The following is a 14,417-nucleotide window of genomic DNA, read 5'->3' on the forward strand; positions in this document are numbered from 1 at the left end:
AACTTCCTGAAAAGGAACCTAGATATTCTAGGTTCCTTTATTGCACAGTCTATTACATCTAGAATCTTATCTTATCTCCTGCTCTGTTAATAGTCTTAAAGACCCCGCAGGAACCGCCTGTATGTAAGTAAAGTTTAAGTTACAGAGCAGGATAAAACAAAAACATCTAAAGCATGTTAACATCTGATTAAAAATTAAATCATTTTTTTTCACACAGAATGTGTGAGTCACAGCCGGGGTAAGTGTGGCTTCATAAACATAAACAAAAGTGATTTAACTCCTAAATGGCAGAAAATTGAGCAGTGAGGCTTCAGAAGCATGATCTATACACCAAAACTGCTTCATTAAGCTAAAGTTATGTTGATGCCTATAGTATTTAATAAGGTGGGTTAGGATTGGAACAATATGGCTTGTTTTGTGTGGGGGTATAAAGTTCTTAAGAAATAATAATTTATATAAAAGACTTAGTTTGGATGAACCACCTAAAGCTAATTTTTGCACAAGTGGCAGGATCATTTACAAAAGTGAGAATTAAAAGTGAATTCTAAATTTAAGCTCAAAATAGCCAAACTTAGAAAATTCTGCTTTGCTTCTGATTCAATTTCTTCACCTTAAAGAGACTCTACAGTGCCAGGAAAACATATCAGTTTTCCTGGCACTGCAGGATCCCCCATCCTATGTTGCTGAAGGGGTTAAAACCCCTTTAGTGACTTACCTGAATCGAGCGCCGATGTCCCTCTGCGCTGGGTCAGGCTCCACCCATGCTCCTCCCCCACCGATGTCAGCCGGCTGGGGAGACCTAATGCGCATGCGCGGCAACTGCCGCTCACGCACCTTAGACCTCCCCATAGGAAAGCATTATTCAAGCATAAAATATCAATTACAATGTAGAAGCTATACGCCTAATGAAAACATGCATGCATTTCATTATGCATTAAAAAACAGCTTGCAAAAGCTGCAGATCTCTTGTCTGAGCCCTTTCCAAGACCTCTCCTTGTAACTCAGCCCACACTTTTTCTGGCTGTCCTATCACAGACTTCCCAATGAGAAGTCTTTACAAGATGCTCTGGGTAATTGCTGCCTCTTGAGTTTAGCTCCACTGAGCTTAACTACCAGGAAGTGACTAGATCAGTTGTCAGGACCTGATTCAGCAAGGTTCATATATAAAAGTGCCAGTTTTTATATACACTCTTCATATCCACATAGCGCAATAAGAAAAGTTTTAAAACTCAGTACATGTTATTATAATGTGTGCCGTTAAAGGGAGAAACCATTAACAATGAAAGCACTTAGCATGAGTATTCTATAACATTACCATCAGCCATTCTGTTTGCATTTCCCATATTGCCTTGTTATAGTAATTATAGTTGTCTTGTAGTGCTCAATTCACAGCTGTCATCCAAATGTTTAAGATCCATGCATAACATCATCAGTAGTCTCCCAGTGCTCTGAACCCAACTCAGCCTGCCAATGAAATGTTATGTTATATAGGAATATGAGGGCACTGATATATAACAGGAAGATGATGAACAGGATATATATATATATATGTGTGTGTGTGTGTGTGTATTCTACTTGGTATTCCTGAGTTACTAGCAAGCTACCAGTAAATCAACAAGAGACTGAGCAAGCAGATTGCTATTCTTCTGTTAAGTCATAATTAATTTAGGTTGGTCTGGTATCTTCATCAAACCCAATACCAGCATTGCTCTGTAAAAGAAAGGGAGGATGTAGAACAATGTTCTTTGCTCCCAGCCCTGCATTACTGTGTCATCTTCCCTCATTCCCTGCAGCCAGTCTTTCATCATTCTATTTTTATCATCACACAAACGTACTTAGCAATGAGAAACCCAGGATACCTCCAATAATGCCCAGTGGTTTAAATATTCATTCATTATAATTAATCAGTTGTGATGGTTTGGCAAATTGGTATTTCTAGTGTTTATGTAGGCAGATCGTGAATCTAACAGTTTTTCTGACGTAGAGTGAAGGAAAAGGTGGGATTAGGTTTATATTGTACGATGAGCTGGAATGATGGCTGGGTTTGTGCTTATGATTTTATATCTTGCCTGTGATACTTCATTCTGCCCTTTTGTCTAATCTACAGAACCCAGTCTCACCCTGCTTCAAGATGCCCAACATCAGATCCCCAACTATATGCAGAACCCCTACGATTTGCCAAGGAACAGCCACATACCCAGCCACTACGACCTTCTTCCTGTCAGGCTTAGTCCCTCACATGGGACTTTCTGGGAAAAGCAGATGGACAAGCAGTCATAGAGAAGCAAAGTGCTGTGATGGAGAACTCTTTCATTCTGCAATACAGCCGTTCTGTGGGGGTCCGGCACCACCAGATGCATGCATGATGTCATTAGGAGATTTCTTTTTATACCAATAGGATGTATTTACGTGTGACTGTCTATGTGTAAATATAACAGCTGCCACCCTCATAGGTGGGATACATGGCAAGCAGGTCCTGTGGAGCAATATCTTGGCAGTCTCACACTAAGTGGTACCAGAAAAGGTCAGTTAGTCACAGATACTGTATGTAAATATATGTAAATAGCGTAGCGTTCGATAAGTGGCTGTATATAAGTTCCCCATTGGGCCCTAATCCAGTCTGTGTGCTGTGTAAGACACTGAATTTGTCAATAGGGCATCTGGGGCATTCTCCAATCTTTAATTAGATATTCCTGATGGCCTTTCAAAAATCTACACATATGCCATGTTCATCTCTAGAGGAACCCAAAGCCTAACAACAGAAAGACCTCATCCCAAGGCATGGCTGCTGGTGTGTCAAAGACCAGTTAAAGTGCCATGTTCCCAGGAAGCTGCTTGAAGGACTCTCAGGTGTATTTCATTGTTTTGTGCTCTAGTTATGATTTGATGACTATTCATAGGGAGACATCATAAAAAATACCAAACAGTAGGAAAATATATGAGCACTTCAGGTAGAAATTCTGCATATTAGGGAAGGAAGGAAGGTTTTTTTTTTCCCCTAACCGTTTCCATAGCACACCTTGCACACATGTACCAATAGCCTTGTTTTCAAACAATTGTTAAGACTCCAAGTTGTTCTAGGTACAAGAACCCAGCCATCCAGGGATTTTAGATCTAAAAAGTAATGAGAGATTTAATATAGAGCATCGTTCTGTTTGCAGCTTGCCTAACCATAACCTACACCGAAATGTCTATGAAGGATGCTTTATTTTCTAATAATTTCTAATATCAACTTATTTAACCAGGAAAGGTATATTTAGACTTTCACTTGTTTCTAAGTATTTCGTAGGGTTCCTGTGATTATCCTACTTAATGATACTCCCTTATTGACAGAGTTATGACAGGCTGAGGTGACATTGCCAGGAATCAAACAGGTTATTATGAGATACTGCACTTGGAATTGTACACACAGGGCTAAATCACTAGTATAACAAGATAAATGATACCAGTACCACCGTATGCAAAGTACTACAAACAGTAAGTCTACAAATTAAAATGTAAAGTTGCTCTACTGCTGTGGATAAGCTATGCTGTGCAGATATGTGGTAGCGTTAACCATTTCAGAATTTTCAGTTTGGATAGGGAGAGTTCCTGAATCGAATTCCTGTTTACGTGCTACTCTAGCTGCTGTGAACATCCTATACTACTAGCCTGTTCTAGCTGAGAAGATATCCAGAGGACATCTGTGTTCAAAGACTCCATTTTGATTTGTAGGTGGGGGTGTGGTTCTTCACTTCATAGCCCATCAGTTTTCTTCTGCATCGATACACAACACAATTGTGTTTATGTGATTTAAATTTTCTAAAACTTGCAATGAGAAATCCACTTGACCCAGCATGTCACAGAAATTGTGTAGCCCTGCTCACTGAACATCATGAAACACAATCACACAGCACTGGGAGTGTACTGATCTGTGATTACGTGCATTTACAGACTACCATTCCCATTATGCTATGCTTGTTGGGTCTTGTAGTTTGGTGATCGTTACCGTCTCCTGATGACGCCATAAGAGGGTGTGGAAGGGGCACACCTACCACACACTGTGTTTTTGTGTCACAGTCTTCATTCCCTTCTTAGTCATGCTGTGCATACCACATTGTTTCCTGCTCCTCTTACTTTAGAAAACACATAGTTCAGCACAGTCCTGCTGCTACAGAAATATGTAGATACATTCCTTGATGGAACACAAGTAAAGGCAGACGTGGATTAACCTGTCTGTGAGGATCAGAGACACCATTATTCAATCTATGTCTTGTGTTAGCCTGCGAAAGGATAGGGAGTGGAAATGACTCGGCAATGCATTGGCAGGCACTCATATACATCACTACAAAAGCACTCAGGGAATCTTGCTATGGGAAACGTAGGACAGGGAGCAAGGACATACTGCAGGAGGATGTTTTCATGTACTTCCCAACAGCATGATAAGTTATGTGTTCAAGAAAGCATTGTGGATCTGGCAACTTATTACTACTGATGTAATCACAATCTAGGTAGTTTATACTAAATATATTACATAGACACTTTGCTAATGACTGATCACAGTGCAAGTAGTTTACCTAAGGTTGGCAATGCATTATGGGATATATAGAGCTGGTATGCTCTGTTGTTTAACCCCTTAAGGACACATGACATGTGTGACATGTCATGATTCCCTTTTATTCCAGAAGTTTGGTCCTTAAAGGGTTGTGCCAAACACCATGCCCACTTCACTGATTTGAATTGTTAATGGTGCAAGAACAGAGTTTAACCCCTCTTCTGCCAGAGATGTTACACCACGTCCTGTCATGTCATTGGGGCATCATTAGCCAACCCATAACAAAAGTTCATTTGAATTCTGTGCTAATTTGGCATCTGACGACAGCACCATACAGCCAATGGCGGCATGGCCCCAGGCGTTGTTCCCGGCGAGGGGAAGCAATCTCTGCCTAGGAGGATAGAGCCGCCAAGAACTTAGCCTTGTTGATGGAACAGAGGTTTCGTTTTTTTGCTTGGTGGATCAATATAGGAAGGGTTACTCTAACCAAAAACATTATTTTCTAAAAATAAGTTTGTTGAATGTAGCAATAACAAATACACAACTAAACATTATAGAACATGATGAAGATTAAGTAGTTTAAACATTTTGGTAAAATGATGGCATATTAAACGAACACTACCAAACACCATAACCTCTATAGTTTGCTGTAGTGTTTATGGTTCCAGGAGTGCCCTGTCACCCTTATCATGTAATTTGGCAAACCATTTTAGAACAGTTTACCTGGATCCCCCATGTGCCACATCCAGTCTTCAAAGGAGGAGCTGGATGTCTTTAATGGCTAAAAGCACTCACCTAATGCTTTCTGCCAATCAGCACAGTCTTGTTTAGCTCAGTGAAGCTAACTGGATTATGCTGCAACCTGTGGTCTATGGCACCCAGGTTAATAGGTGGACTGTAGTGCATTCTGCCCAACTTATGAATTTGGGGAAAAAATTTAGATCCTCAGCGTTGGCAAAGCATCATTGGGAATTGTAGTCTACAACAACTGGAGATCAAGAGATGTACCCCATGCCAACAATACTCCATCCTTTCAACATTTGTTTATGACTATCTCAGTAACTTTCCATATTTGGTAACTTAGTATTTTTTTTTGTATTGTGTATAAGTACATATGGTAAACGTTTAAAAAGATAGTAATGGTGAACAATTACATACACTGAAACTTCATAGTGGATTTTAAAACACTAGCTGTAATAGCATGTTATAGCATGTAAAAGCGTATTATAATTAACATGCTGAGCTAGATAGGATTTAACACCCAGTCATAGCTGGAGGTTGCCAAATCTGACTTATGTCCATCCTTGGCTTTCCTGCTCCAATCCCATGATTCTTTGTAAACCAACGCACACCTAGCCTATGGTAGGAAAGATACGCTCTAGAAAATCATTATGAGTTACCACAGCTATGGTTCATAGCCTGCTGCCAAAAATGGTTGTAAAGGGAAAATGTATTATTTTGCTGCCAGCAGTAGATTTGTAACATCACCGTAAGGAAGACATTTGGAGTGTTTGGTAAATTGTTTGGCTCTTTCACCCAAACAACCTTCTCTGCCAGCTTTCACCCCTATGGTACTTCTATACCTCCACATGTACCCTGTTCATCTGCACATGTGCGTGTATGTGTGCAAGGACGACCCCCTGCTGAGACTGCAAGGAAAGCCCTTTGGCTAAAGTTGAACTATAACGCCTATTAATGATCGTCAAATCCTGTTGGTTTTGGGTTTTTTTTTGTTGGGTTTTTTCTTTCGAAAAAGTTACATAGTTTGTGTAATGCAAATAGAAAAGAAAACAGCCACCATCCTGCCTGCGTAAGCAAACAGAATCAGGGAAACCTCAGCTAAAGTGGAAATTCAAACACCCTTCTTAATTATTTTGAAATAAATCTTGAATAACACTAATGGACAGCAGGCCTTCAGCTGTTGTTAGACTGCATTTCCCATAATCCCCATTCAGCAGGAATAGGCATCTACTCCCATGATACACAGCCTACCATCAGACTTCCACAAAGGCCCAGATCATTAACGCCAGCCTGTATATAGCACAGTCCTGTTAACACCATCTACAGCTTTTGTCTTCTGAGCGTCAAAGCTCTTCTGACAGGGTTGAAACTACAAATGTGTTCTGTTTGAGTCAGTGATTCCTTACCCCACTCTGCAATACTTTTTTTTTTTGTTCAGTTTCGGTTTGTTTTTGTTTCTTTTTTTAAACAGAGAGTTGAAATGTCTTTGTTGATTATACCAAGAACTGCTACCATGTACAAAATAAATTGACTTTCACTCAACGTGCGTTTCTTTTGTTCTGTGGATGTAGCAATTTGCTTGGGCTTGGCGGTAGATTTTTTTTCATGTCTCGGTGCTGTCTGGAAAGCAATGGACAGATAATTCTGTTAAAGTATCAGTTTGGGGTAATTTTCAAGAAGTGGACAGAAATGTAGGCAAAGCTCATTATTGGTCCAGCATTACACGTACCTAACTTATCAATAAAAATCTGATTAATTCAACATTACAAATGTAAATAGCAAATTGCAATGAATTTAACACTAGAGTGAGCAGACTGAAACCCCTGAGCAGTGGCACTGTAGAAATGACATTTCATCAGGCTGGCTCTTAATAGCACAAGCAATGATGTGCTTCTTTAACAGCTAGCCCTTTGTGATAAATCAAGGTCTGTCTTTCCAATCTATTTTCCCTGGGTAAGACAAGAGCACAGGCCCGGACTGGCCATCGGACACACCGGGCAAATGTGCACACAGACACACACACAGCACACTCCCACACATATACAGCACACACACACACACACATAATATAAAATAACCCTCAGTGAGTTAACAGACAAAGAAAATTAGAAACCTAGAATGTGACGGCAGATAAAAACACCATCACACACAGCACCCCTCTTACATACACACACACTGCGCCCATCACACATATAATACGTCCAAATATATATATATATATATATATATATATATACATACACATACACACTACAGCACCCCTCACACTGCACCACTACACACATTACGCTCCAGATACACGCTAGATCCCTTACCCTATATGCACTCTTAATCCTCTACACACACACACACACAATCTCCTATACACACTCTGGGTCCTTTACACACTAGATCTCCTACACACACACTGCACCACCTACACACACACTACATTCCTTGTCAGCAAACACATACAACATTCTCTAAACACACCCTCTCTACAACCCCTACACACACTACGTCACCTATACACACACACACTACAGCCCGTTTGCACACACTCGCTACATCCCTTATAACACTATGACCACCATAAACACACACTCTACAGCCCCTAGCCACACATATTACACCACAAACACAAATTTAATTGACCTATTTACACAATACCACACCACACTCTACACACGCAATCCCACAAGCAGGCTCCAAACACATGCACCATGCACTTTCCTGGTCCTTTTGTCCTCCGGTATCCCACTTGTGGAGACACCAGGGACAATTTAAAAGCATACACAGTGCAGCATGTTATTAAATTTGCTTACGCTGCGCAGAACAAATTCAGGGCCTTTTTCTAATGCCAGAGCTCTTCAGCGGGGCTCTGCACATTGAACCAACATGCTCTCTTTGGCGTGCTTGTCATTAGTGAAGACAAAACACACTCTCTCTGGCCCCGCCCCCTTCTTAGGGGGCCGCTCTGATTGAAAAATGCCCGGGCCTAATTTAAGTCCCAGTCCAGCCCTGCAAGAGCAGCATACTGTTTGACAGCAAATTTCAATTTAGTTTTAGTCATAGTCTTTTGAGTAATAAGCCGTTTTAGTTTTAGTCATATTTATTGTTTTAGTCGACTAAATCTCCAGTAGATTTAAGTCAACACAACAAAAATCGAATGGATTTAGTTAAAGCCTCTATCTGTCTCCTTTGCCCCTCTGTGTGTCCCCAGCCGCTCTGGTGTCTCTCTCATAAGTCCTTGTCTGTCTGTCTCTTTTGCACCTTCCCCAACCTTTCTGTGGCTCTTTGCTTGCCCTCCTAGCCCTTATGTGTCTCTTTTTCTCTACATTTGTGTCTCTTCCCCCTAACCCCTCTATGTTGATTTGTGCCCCTCCAGGTATTTCATCTCCCCCATGTGTCTCAATTCCCCATTCCCCATCCAGTTCCTCCACGTGTCTCATTTTCCAGCAAGCCCCTCCATGTGCTCATTTCCCCCTCAGTCCCTACATGTATCTCATTCCCCCAGCCCCAACATGTGTCTCATTTCCTCTCCTTCCTCCCCCATGTATCTTACCCACCAGTGTTAATTTTGCTGGCAAATTTCAATTTAGTTTTGGTCATAGTCTTTTGACTAAAAAAACATTTTAGTTTTAGTCGTAGTTTAGTCATCTTAATTGTTTTCATTTTGTCTACTAAATCTGACAAAAAGTAATTTTAGTTGGTGAAATTATCACTGATGGCTGTCACTATTTCCTCTCAGACCCTTGACATCTCGTATTATGTACTTTAACTGCACTCCCTGTCCCCCTTTCCAAAAGCATTTCCTGCCTGTGTTGCCCCAGTAATCCCTATTCCCCTACACACAAAATAAAAAATAATAATAAAAAAAAAAAAAGACTGCAGCTTCAGAATTAATCTAAATTGTATGCTGTCTAGGAGGTAGGAGGGTCTGGGAGGGAGGGTCTGCTGCTGATTGGCTGGAATGTGTCTGCTGACGGTGAGGTACAGGGTCAAAGTTTACTCAATGATGACAAATAGGGGGCGGACCGAACACCGCATATGTTCGCCGTCTGTGGCGAACGCGAACATGCGATGTTCGCCAGGAACTATTCGCCAGCGAACCGTTCGGGACATCACTAGTGAGGAAGGCTGAACTCTATGGACACTGTCTCTTTTCAGCCTATATAACTATGTAATGACTTGCAGGAGCTCGATCTACAAACAGAAAGCATCTTCATTGAAAGTGACTGGGATTTTCCACCCAACTCCCTAGAACACTGTACCTCTGATCCAAGTGCTTTTTGGAAAAAATGGGTGCTGCAGGGAGAGCTATCAGAGAGGGCACAAGTTTAGGGATAAGGGAATGGGAATCCCCATTTTTATTGTAGAATTGTTATTCTGTGCCGAGGTGTCTGTCCGCTAATTAAATTATCAGGTCGCAATTTTCATTGTTCTCCTGGGGAGTTCCTGTTGGGGACCCAGGTATAAAAGTGTTTAATTCACTCAATAAAATTAGTTCTATTTCACCATTCACTAAGTCTCAGCTAGTGCTTGGGTGAACCCGCTATAATAGCTATAATCACTGAAGGAAAGGGAGTCTTTGGTGGCAACACTTGGGTCCCCTACAAGTAAACCGTCACATCATATATGAACGTTGACCTGTAAATGCTTGCCCAGATTTTTGAAAATTTGAATTAGTTATATGTGTGCAGTCCCAGAACATAGTTATGTTTCTACTCAGAATCTGAGTAAACAAATTCAAAAAACACACATGTGTATAATCGAAGATAGCTCCCAAAGATAGACTGCTAATGGAATGTCTGAGACAAGCACAGATAGAGGATGCAGAAAAAAGAGGAGGTTCCATAGCAAGACAAACAAATTATACCTTTGGTTGGAAAATGCAGGACTGAAAGACACAACTGGGGCACTAGCAGCCCAGGAACAGGCACTGAGCACCAGATTAATAGAAGCAGTGGTCTCAGGGCCGTCTTTAACGCGGGGCAAATGGGGCAGCTGCCCCGGGCCCTGTCCCATCTGGGGGGCCCAAGAAAGCTGCTCCATTTGCCCTGGCCCGCAAACTATGGGGGCCCATCGGGTGGCCCATGCACTTAGGGCCACCCGGTGGGCCTGTGTCAGCAGGGGCCCGGTCGGGCGCGTTGGCGCTTTAACAGCGCGACCGGGCCCTTGCTTTTCGGCAGCCATCTGGGAGGAAGTGACCGCCGCGCGTCACTTCCTCCCACAGAAACCGGAACCGCGCGGGAGGACCAGCTGCTCAGAAGGGGGCCAGGCCGGGAGAGAGCGAGAGCTTAACTCCCAGCCACCCCAGCCAGCCCACTGGACCCCAGGGAAGCCACCCTCCAGGAAAAGGTAAGAAACTGGAGGGTGGTTATCACATTTTGCATGAATGTCTGAGTGTGTGTGTGTGTGTCAGTATATATGTATGTCTATCTGTGTGTATGTGTGTTTCAGTATGTCTGTCTGTGTGAATGTGTGCCAGGATGTCTGTCAGTGTGTCAGTATGTCTGTGTGTGTGTGAGTCTGTCAGTGTATGTGTGGTTCAGTATGTCTATCTGTGTGTATGTGTGTTTCAGTATGTATGTCTGTGTGTATGTGTGCCAGTATGTCTGTCAGTGTGTCAGTATGTCTGTGTGTGTGTGTGAGTCTGTCAGTGTATGTGTGGTTCAGTATGTCTGTCTGTGTGTATGTGTGCCAGAATGTCTGTCAGTGTGTCAGTATGTCTGTGTGTGTGTTTGTCTCTCAGTGTCTGTGTGTATGTGTTTCAGTCTGTCTGTCTGTGTGCTAGAATGTCTGTCAGTGTGTCAATATGTCTGTGTGTGTGTTTGTCTCTCAGTGTCTGTGTGCATGTGTTTCAGTCTGTCTGTCTGTGTGCCAGAATGTCTGTCAGTGTGTCAGTATGTCTGTATGTGTGTTTGAATCTCAGTGTCTGTGTGTATGTGTTTCAGTATGTCTGTCTGTGTGTATGTGTGCCAGAATGTCTGTCAGTGTGTCAGTATGTCTGTGTGTGCATGAGTCTGTCTGTGTGTATGTGTGACAGAATGTCTATGTGTGAGTCTGTCAGTGTCCGTGTGGTTCTGTATGTCTGTGTTTGTCAATATGTCTGTCAGTGTATGTGTGTTTCAGTATGTCCATCTGTCTGTGTGTATATGTGCCAGTATGTCTGTCAGTGTATCTGTATGTCTGTGTGGTTCAGTATGTCTTTGTGTATTTGTGTTTCAGTATGGCTGTCTGTGTCAGTACGTCTGTCAGAATGTGTCTCTGTATCTGTATGTTGTCCATTTGTGTTTGTGTGTGTATCTGTATGTGTCAGTGTTTGTATCTGTATATCTGCATGTGTGTCTGTATGTGTGTCAGTGTGTGTGTCGGTGTATCTATATGTAGTCAGGGGGGCCCAAGTAAATGCTTGCCCAGGGTCCAATCAAAATTAAAGACGGCCCTGAGTGGTCTGCCACACCAGGCAAGACCCAAGGTGCAGTCTGTGCAAAGAAGACTGTGACACAATCCAGCACATAGTATCCGCGTGCAATATGTTAGTAGGGACAGCATACACTGAGAGGCACAATCAAGTTCCTGGGATTGTGTACAAATATATCTGCACAAAATATGGGCTGGTGCTGCCTAAGTCCAGATGGGAGATACCACAAACTGTAGTTAATAATGACATTGCTAAGATCCTGTGGGACTTTTAGATTTTAACAGACACGCAAGAAGTGGCCAACCAACCTGACATGGTGGTGGTAGACAAGATAGACTGCAGTGGTGGGGATGTGACAATATCCGGTGACCATAGCATCAGGAAGAAGGAACGTGAGATAGTGGATAAATACCAAGGACTGAACAAAATTATAAACGGAACACTTTTGTTTTTGCCTCCATTTTTCATGAGCTGAACTCAAAGATATGAGACTTTTTCTATGTACACAAAAGTCCTATTTCTCTCAAATATTGTTCACAAATCTGTCTAAATCTGTGTTATTGAGCACTTCTCCTTTGCCGAGATAATCCATCCACCTCACAGGTGTGGCATATCAAGATGCTGATTAGACAGCATGATTATTTCACAGGTGTGCCTTAGGCTGGCCACAATAAAAGGCCACTCTAAAATGTGCAGTTTTACTGTATTGGGTGGGAATGGGGAGTAGGGTCCGAAAACTAGTCAGTATCTCGTGTGACCACCATTTGCCTCACGCAGTGCAACACGTCTCCTTCGCATAGAGTTGATCAGATTGTTGATTGTGGCCTGTGGAATGTTGGTCCACTCCTCTTCAATGGCTGTGCGAAGTTGAAGGATATTGGCAGGACCTTGGAATACGCTGTCGTATACGCCGATCCAGAGCATCCTAAACATGCTCAATGGGTTCATGTCCGGTGAGTATGCTGGCCATGCAAGAACTGGGACGTTTTCAGCTTCCAGGAATTGTGTACAGATCCTTGCAACATGGGGCTGTGCATTCTAATGCTGCAACATGAGGTGATGGTCGTGGATGAATGGCACAACAATGGGCCTCAGGATCTCATCACGGCATCTCTGTGCACTTAAAATGGCATCAATAAAATGCATTTGTGTTCGTTGTCCATAACATACGTCTGCCCATACCATAACCCCACTGCCACCATGGGCAACTCGATCCACAACGTTGACATCAGCAAACTGCTCACCCACACAAGCTGTCTGCCATCTGCCCTGAAAATCGGAATTCATCCGTTAAGAGAACACCTCTCCAAAGTGCCAGCTGCCATCGAATGTGAGCATTTGCCCACTCAAGTCGGTTAAGACATCAAACTACAGTCAGGTCGAGACCCCGATGAGGACGACGAGCATGCAGATTAGCTTCCCTGAGATGGTTTCTGACAGTTTGTGCAGACATTCTTTGGTTATGCAAACCGATTGTTGCAGCAGCTGTGCGGGTGGCTGGTCTCAGACGATCTTGGAGGTGAAGATGCTGGATGTGGAGGATCGGGGCTGGTGTGGTTACACATGGTCTACGGTTGTGAGGTCGGTTGGATGTACTGCAAAATTATCTGAAACGCCTTTGGAGACGGCTTATGGTAGAGAAATGAACATTCAATTCCCAGGCAACAGCTCTGGTGGACATTCCTGCAGTCAGCATGTCAATTGCACACGCCCTCAAAACTTGCAACATCTGTGGCATTGTGCTGTGTGATAAAAGATAATTTTAGAGTGGCCTTTTATTGTGGCCAGCCTAAGGCACACCTTTGCAATAATCATGCTGTCTAATCAGCATCTTGATATGCCACACCTGTGAGGTGGATGGATTATCTCGGCAAAGGAGAAGTGCTCACTAACACAGATTTAGACAGATTTGTGAACAATATTTGAGAGAAATGGGCATTTTGTGTACATAGAAAAAGTGTTAGATCTTTGAGCTCAGCTCATGAAAAATGGGGGCAGAAACAAAAATGTTGCGTTTATAATTTTGTTCAGTGTAGAAATGAGCTAAAAAGGATGTGGAAAATGAAAGCAGTAGCAGTTCCAGTTGTTATAGGAGCACTTGGAACTGTGACTTCCAAGTTGGGGGAGTGGCTTCAGCAGATTCCAGGTGGGACATCTGAGTAACCAAAAGAGTGCAGTTTTAGGAATAGCTAATACACGGCGCAAAAACCTCAAACTTCCAGGCATCTGGTAAAAGACCTGAAAATTAAGAATACACTTAAAAATACCACCCAGCTGGATGAGAAAGTCCGGTTTTATTTTATATTATATACCTGTATATCTATATATATATATAGTACAAAAAAGGGGGTAATCTGGCACTCTACCTTAAATATGCTAGGATTCAGTAGACCACGGTGCTGCACAGCGTGTAATATAGCAAAAAATAAATGAAGAGAGAGCACTCAATGGATTTTCTCAAAGTATATTCGTGAAGAAATGAACGATCAACGTTTCGACCCAGAAGGTCTTTATCAAGATGTGTACAAGTGTAAATTATAAGGCATAAATATAAACAAGCAATCACTTACCCAGTTGATCCGTGCTCAAGACGCTATGTGAACCGGAAGAGGTGGCCGCGCATGCGTGGGGAACGTGCGTGATGACGTGAGGTGTATGTAAATAATTGTGATCGCGTTGTGTAACCGTGGTGACGTGTAAATAGAAATACCGAAATTTTGTTTCATACTTACCAGT

The 14,417-nt window shown here is 42.4% G+C and overlaps 1 protein-coding gene across 3 annotated transcripts in view; it reads left to right on the top strand.

Annotated features, from left to right (window-relative positions):
* MEGF11 (multiple EGF like domains 11) overlaps positions 1–3,010 on the top strand; it is a 409,367-nt gene extending 406,357 nt beyond the window's left edge. For all 3 annotated transcript variants that reach the window (XM_063448765.1, XM_063448767.1, XM_063448766.1), the window contains one exon: positions 2,108–3,010. In XM_063448765.1, coding sequence (XP_063304835.1) covers positions 2,108–2,280 — 173 coding nt within the window. In that variant the 3' untranslated portion in view covers positions 2,281–3,010. The remainder of the gene's footprint in view (positions 1–2,107) is intronic.
* Positions 3,011–14,417: the final 11,407 nt, after the last annotated feature.

The sequence above is a fragment of the Pelobates fuscus genome, chromosome 3 (genome assembly GCF_036172605.1).
Source record: "Pelobates fuscus isolate aPelFus1 chromosome 3, aPelFus1.pri, whole genome shotgun sequence".
Taxonomy (NCBI): Eukaryota; Metazoa; Chordata; class Amphibia; order Anura; family Pelobatidae; genus Pelobates; species Pelobates fuscus.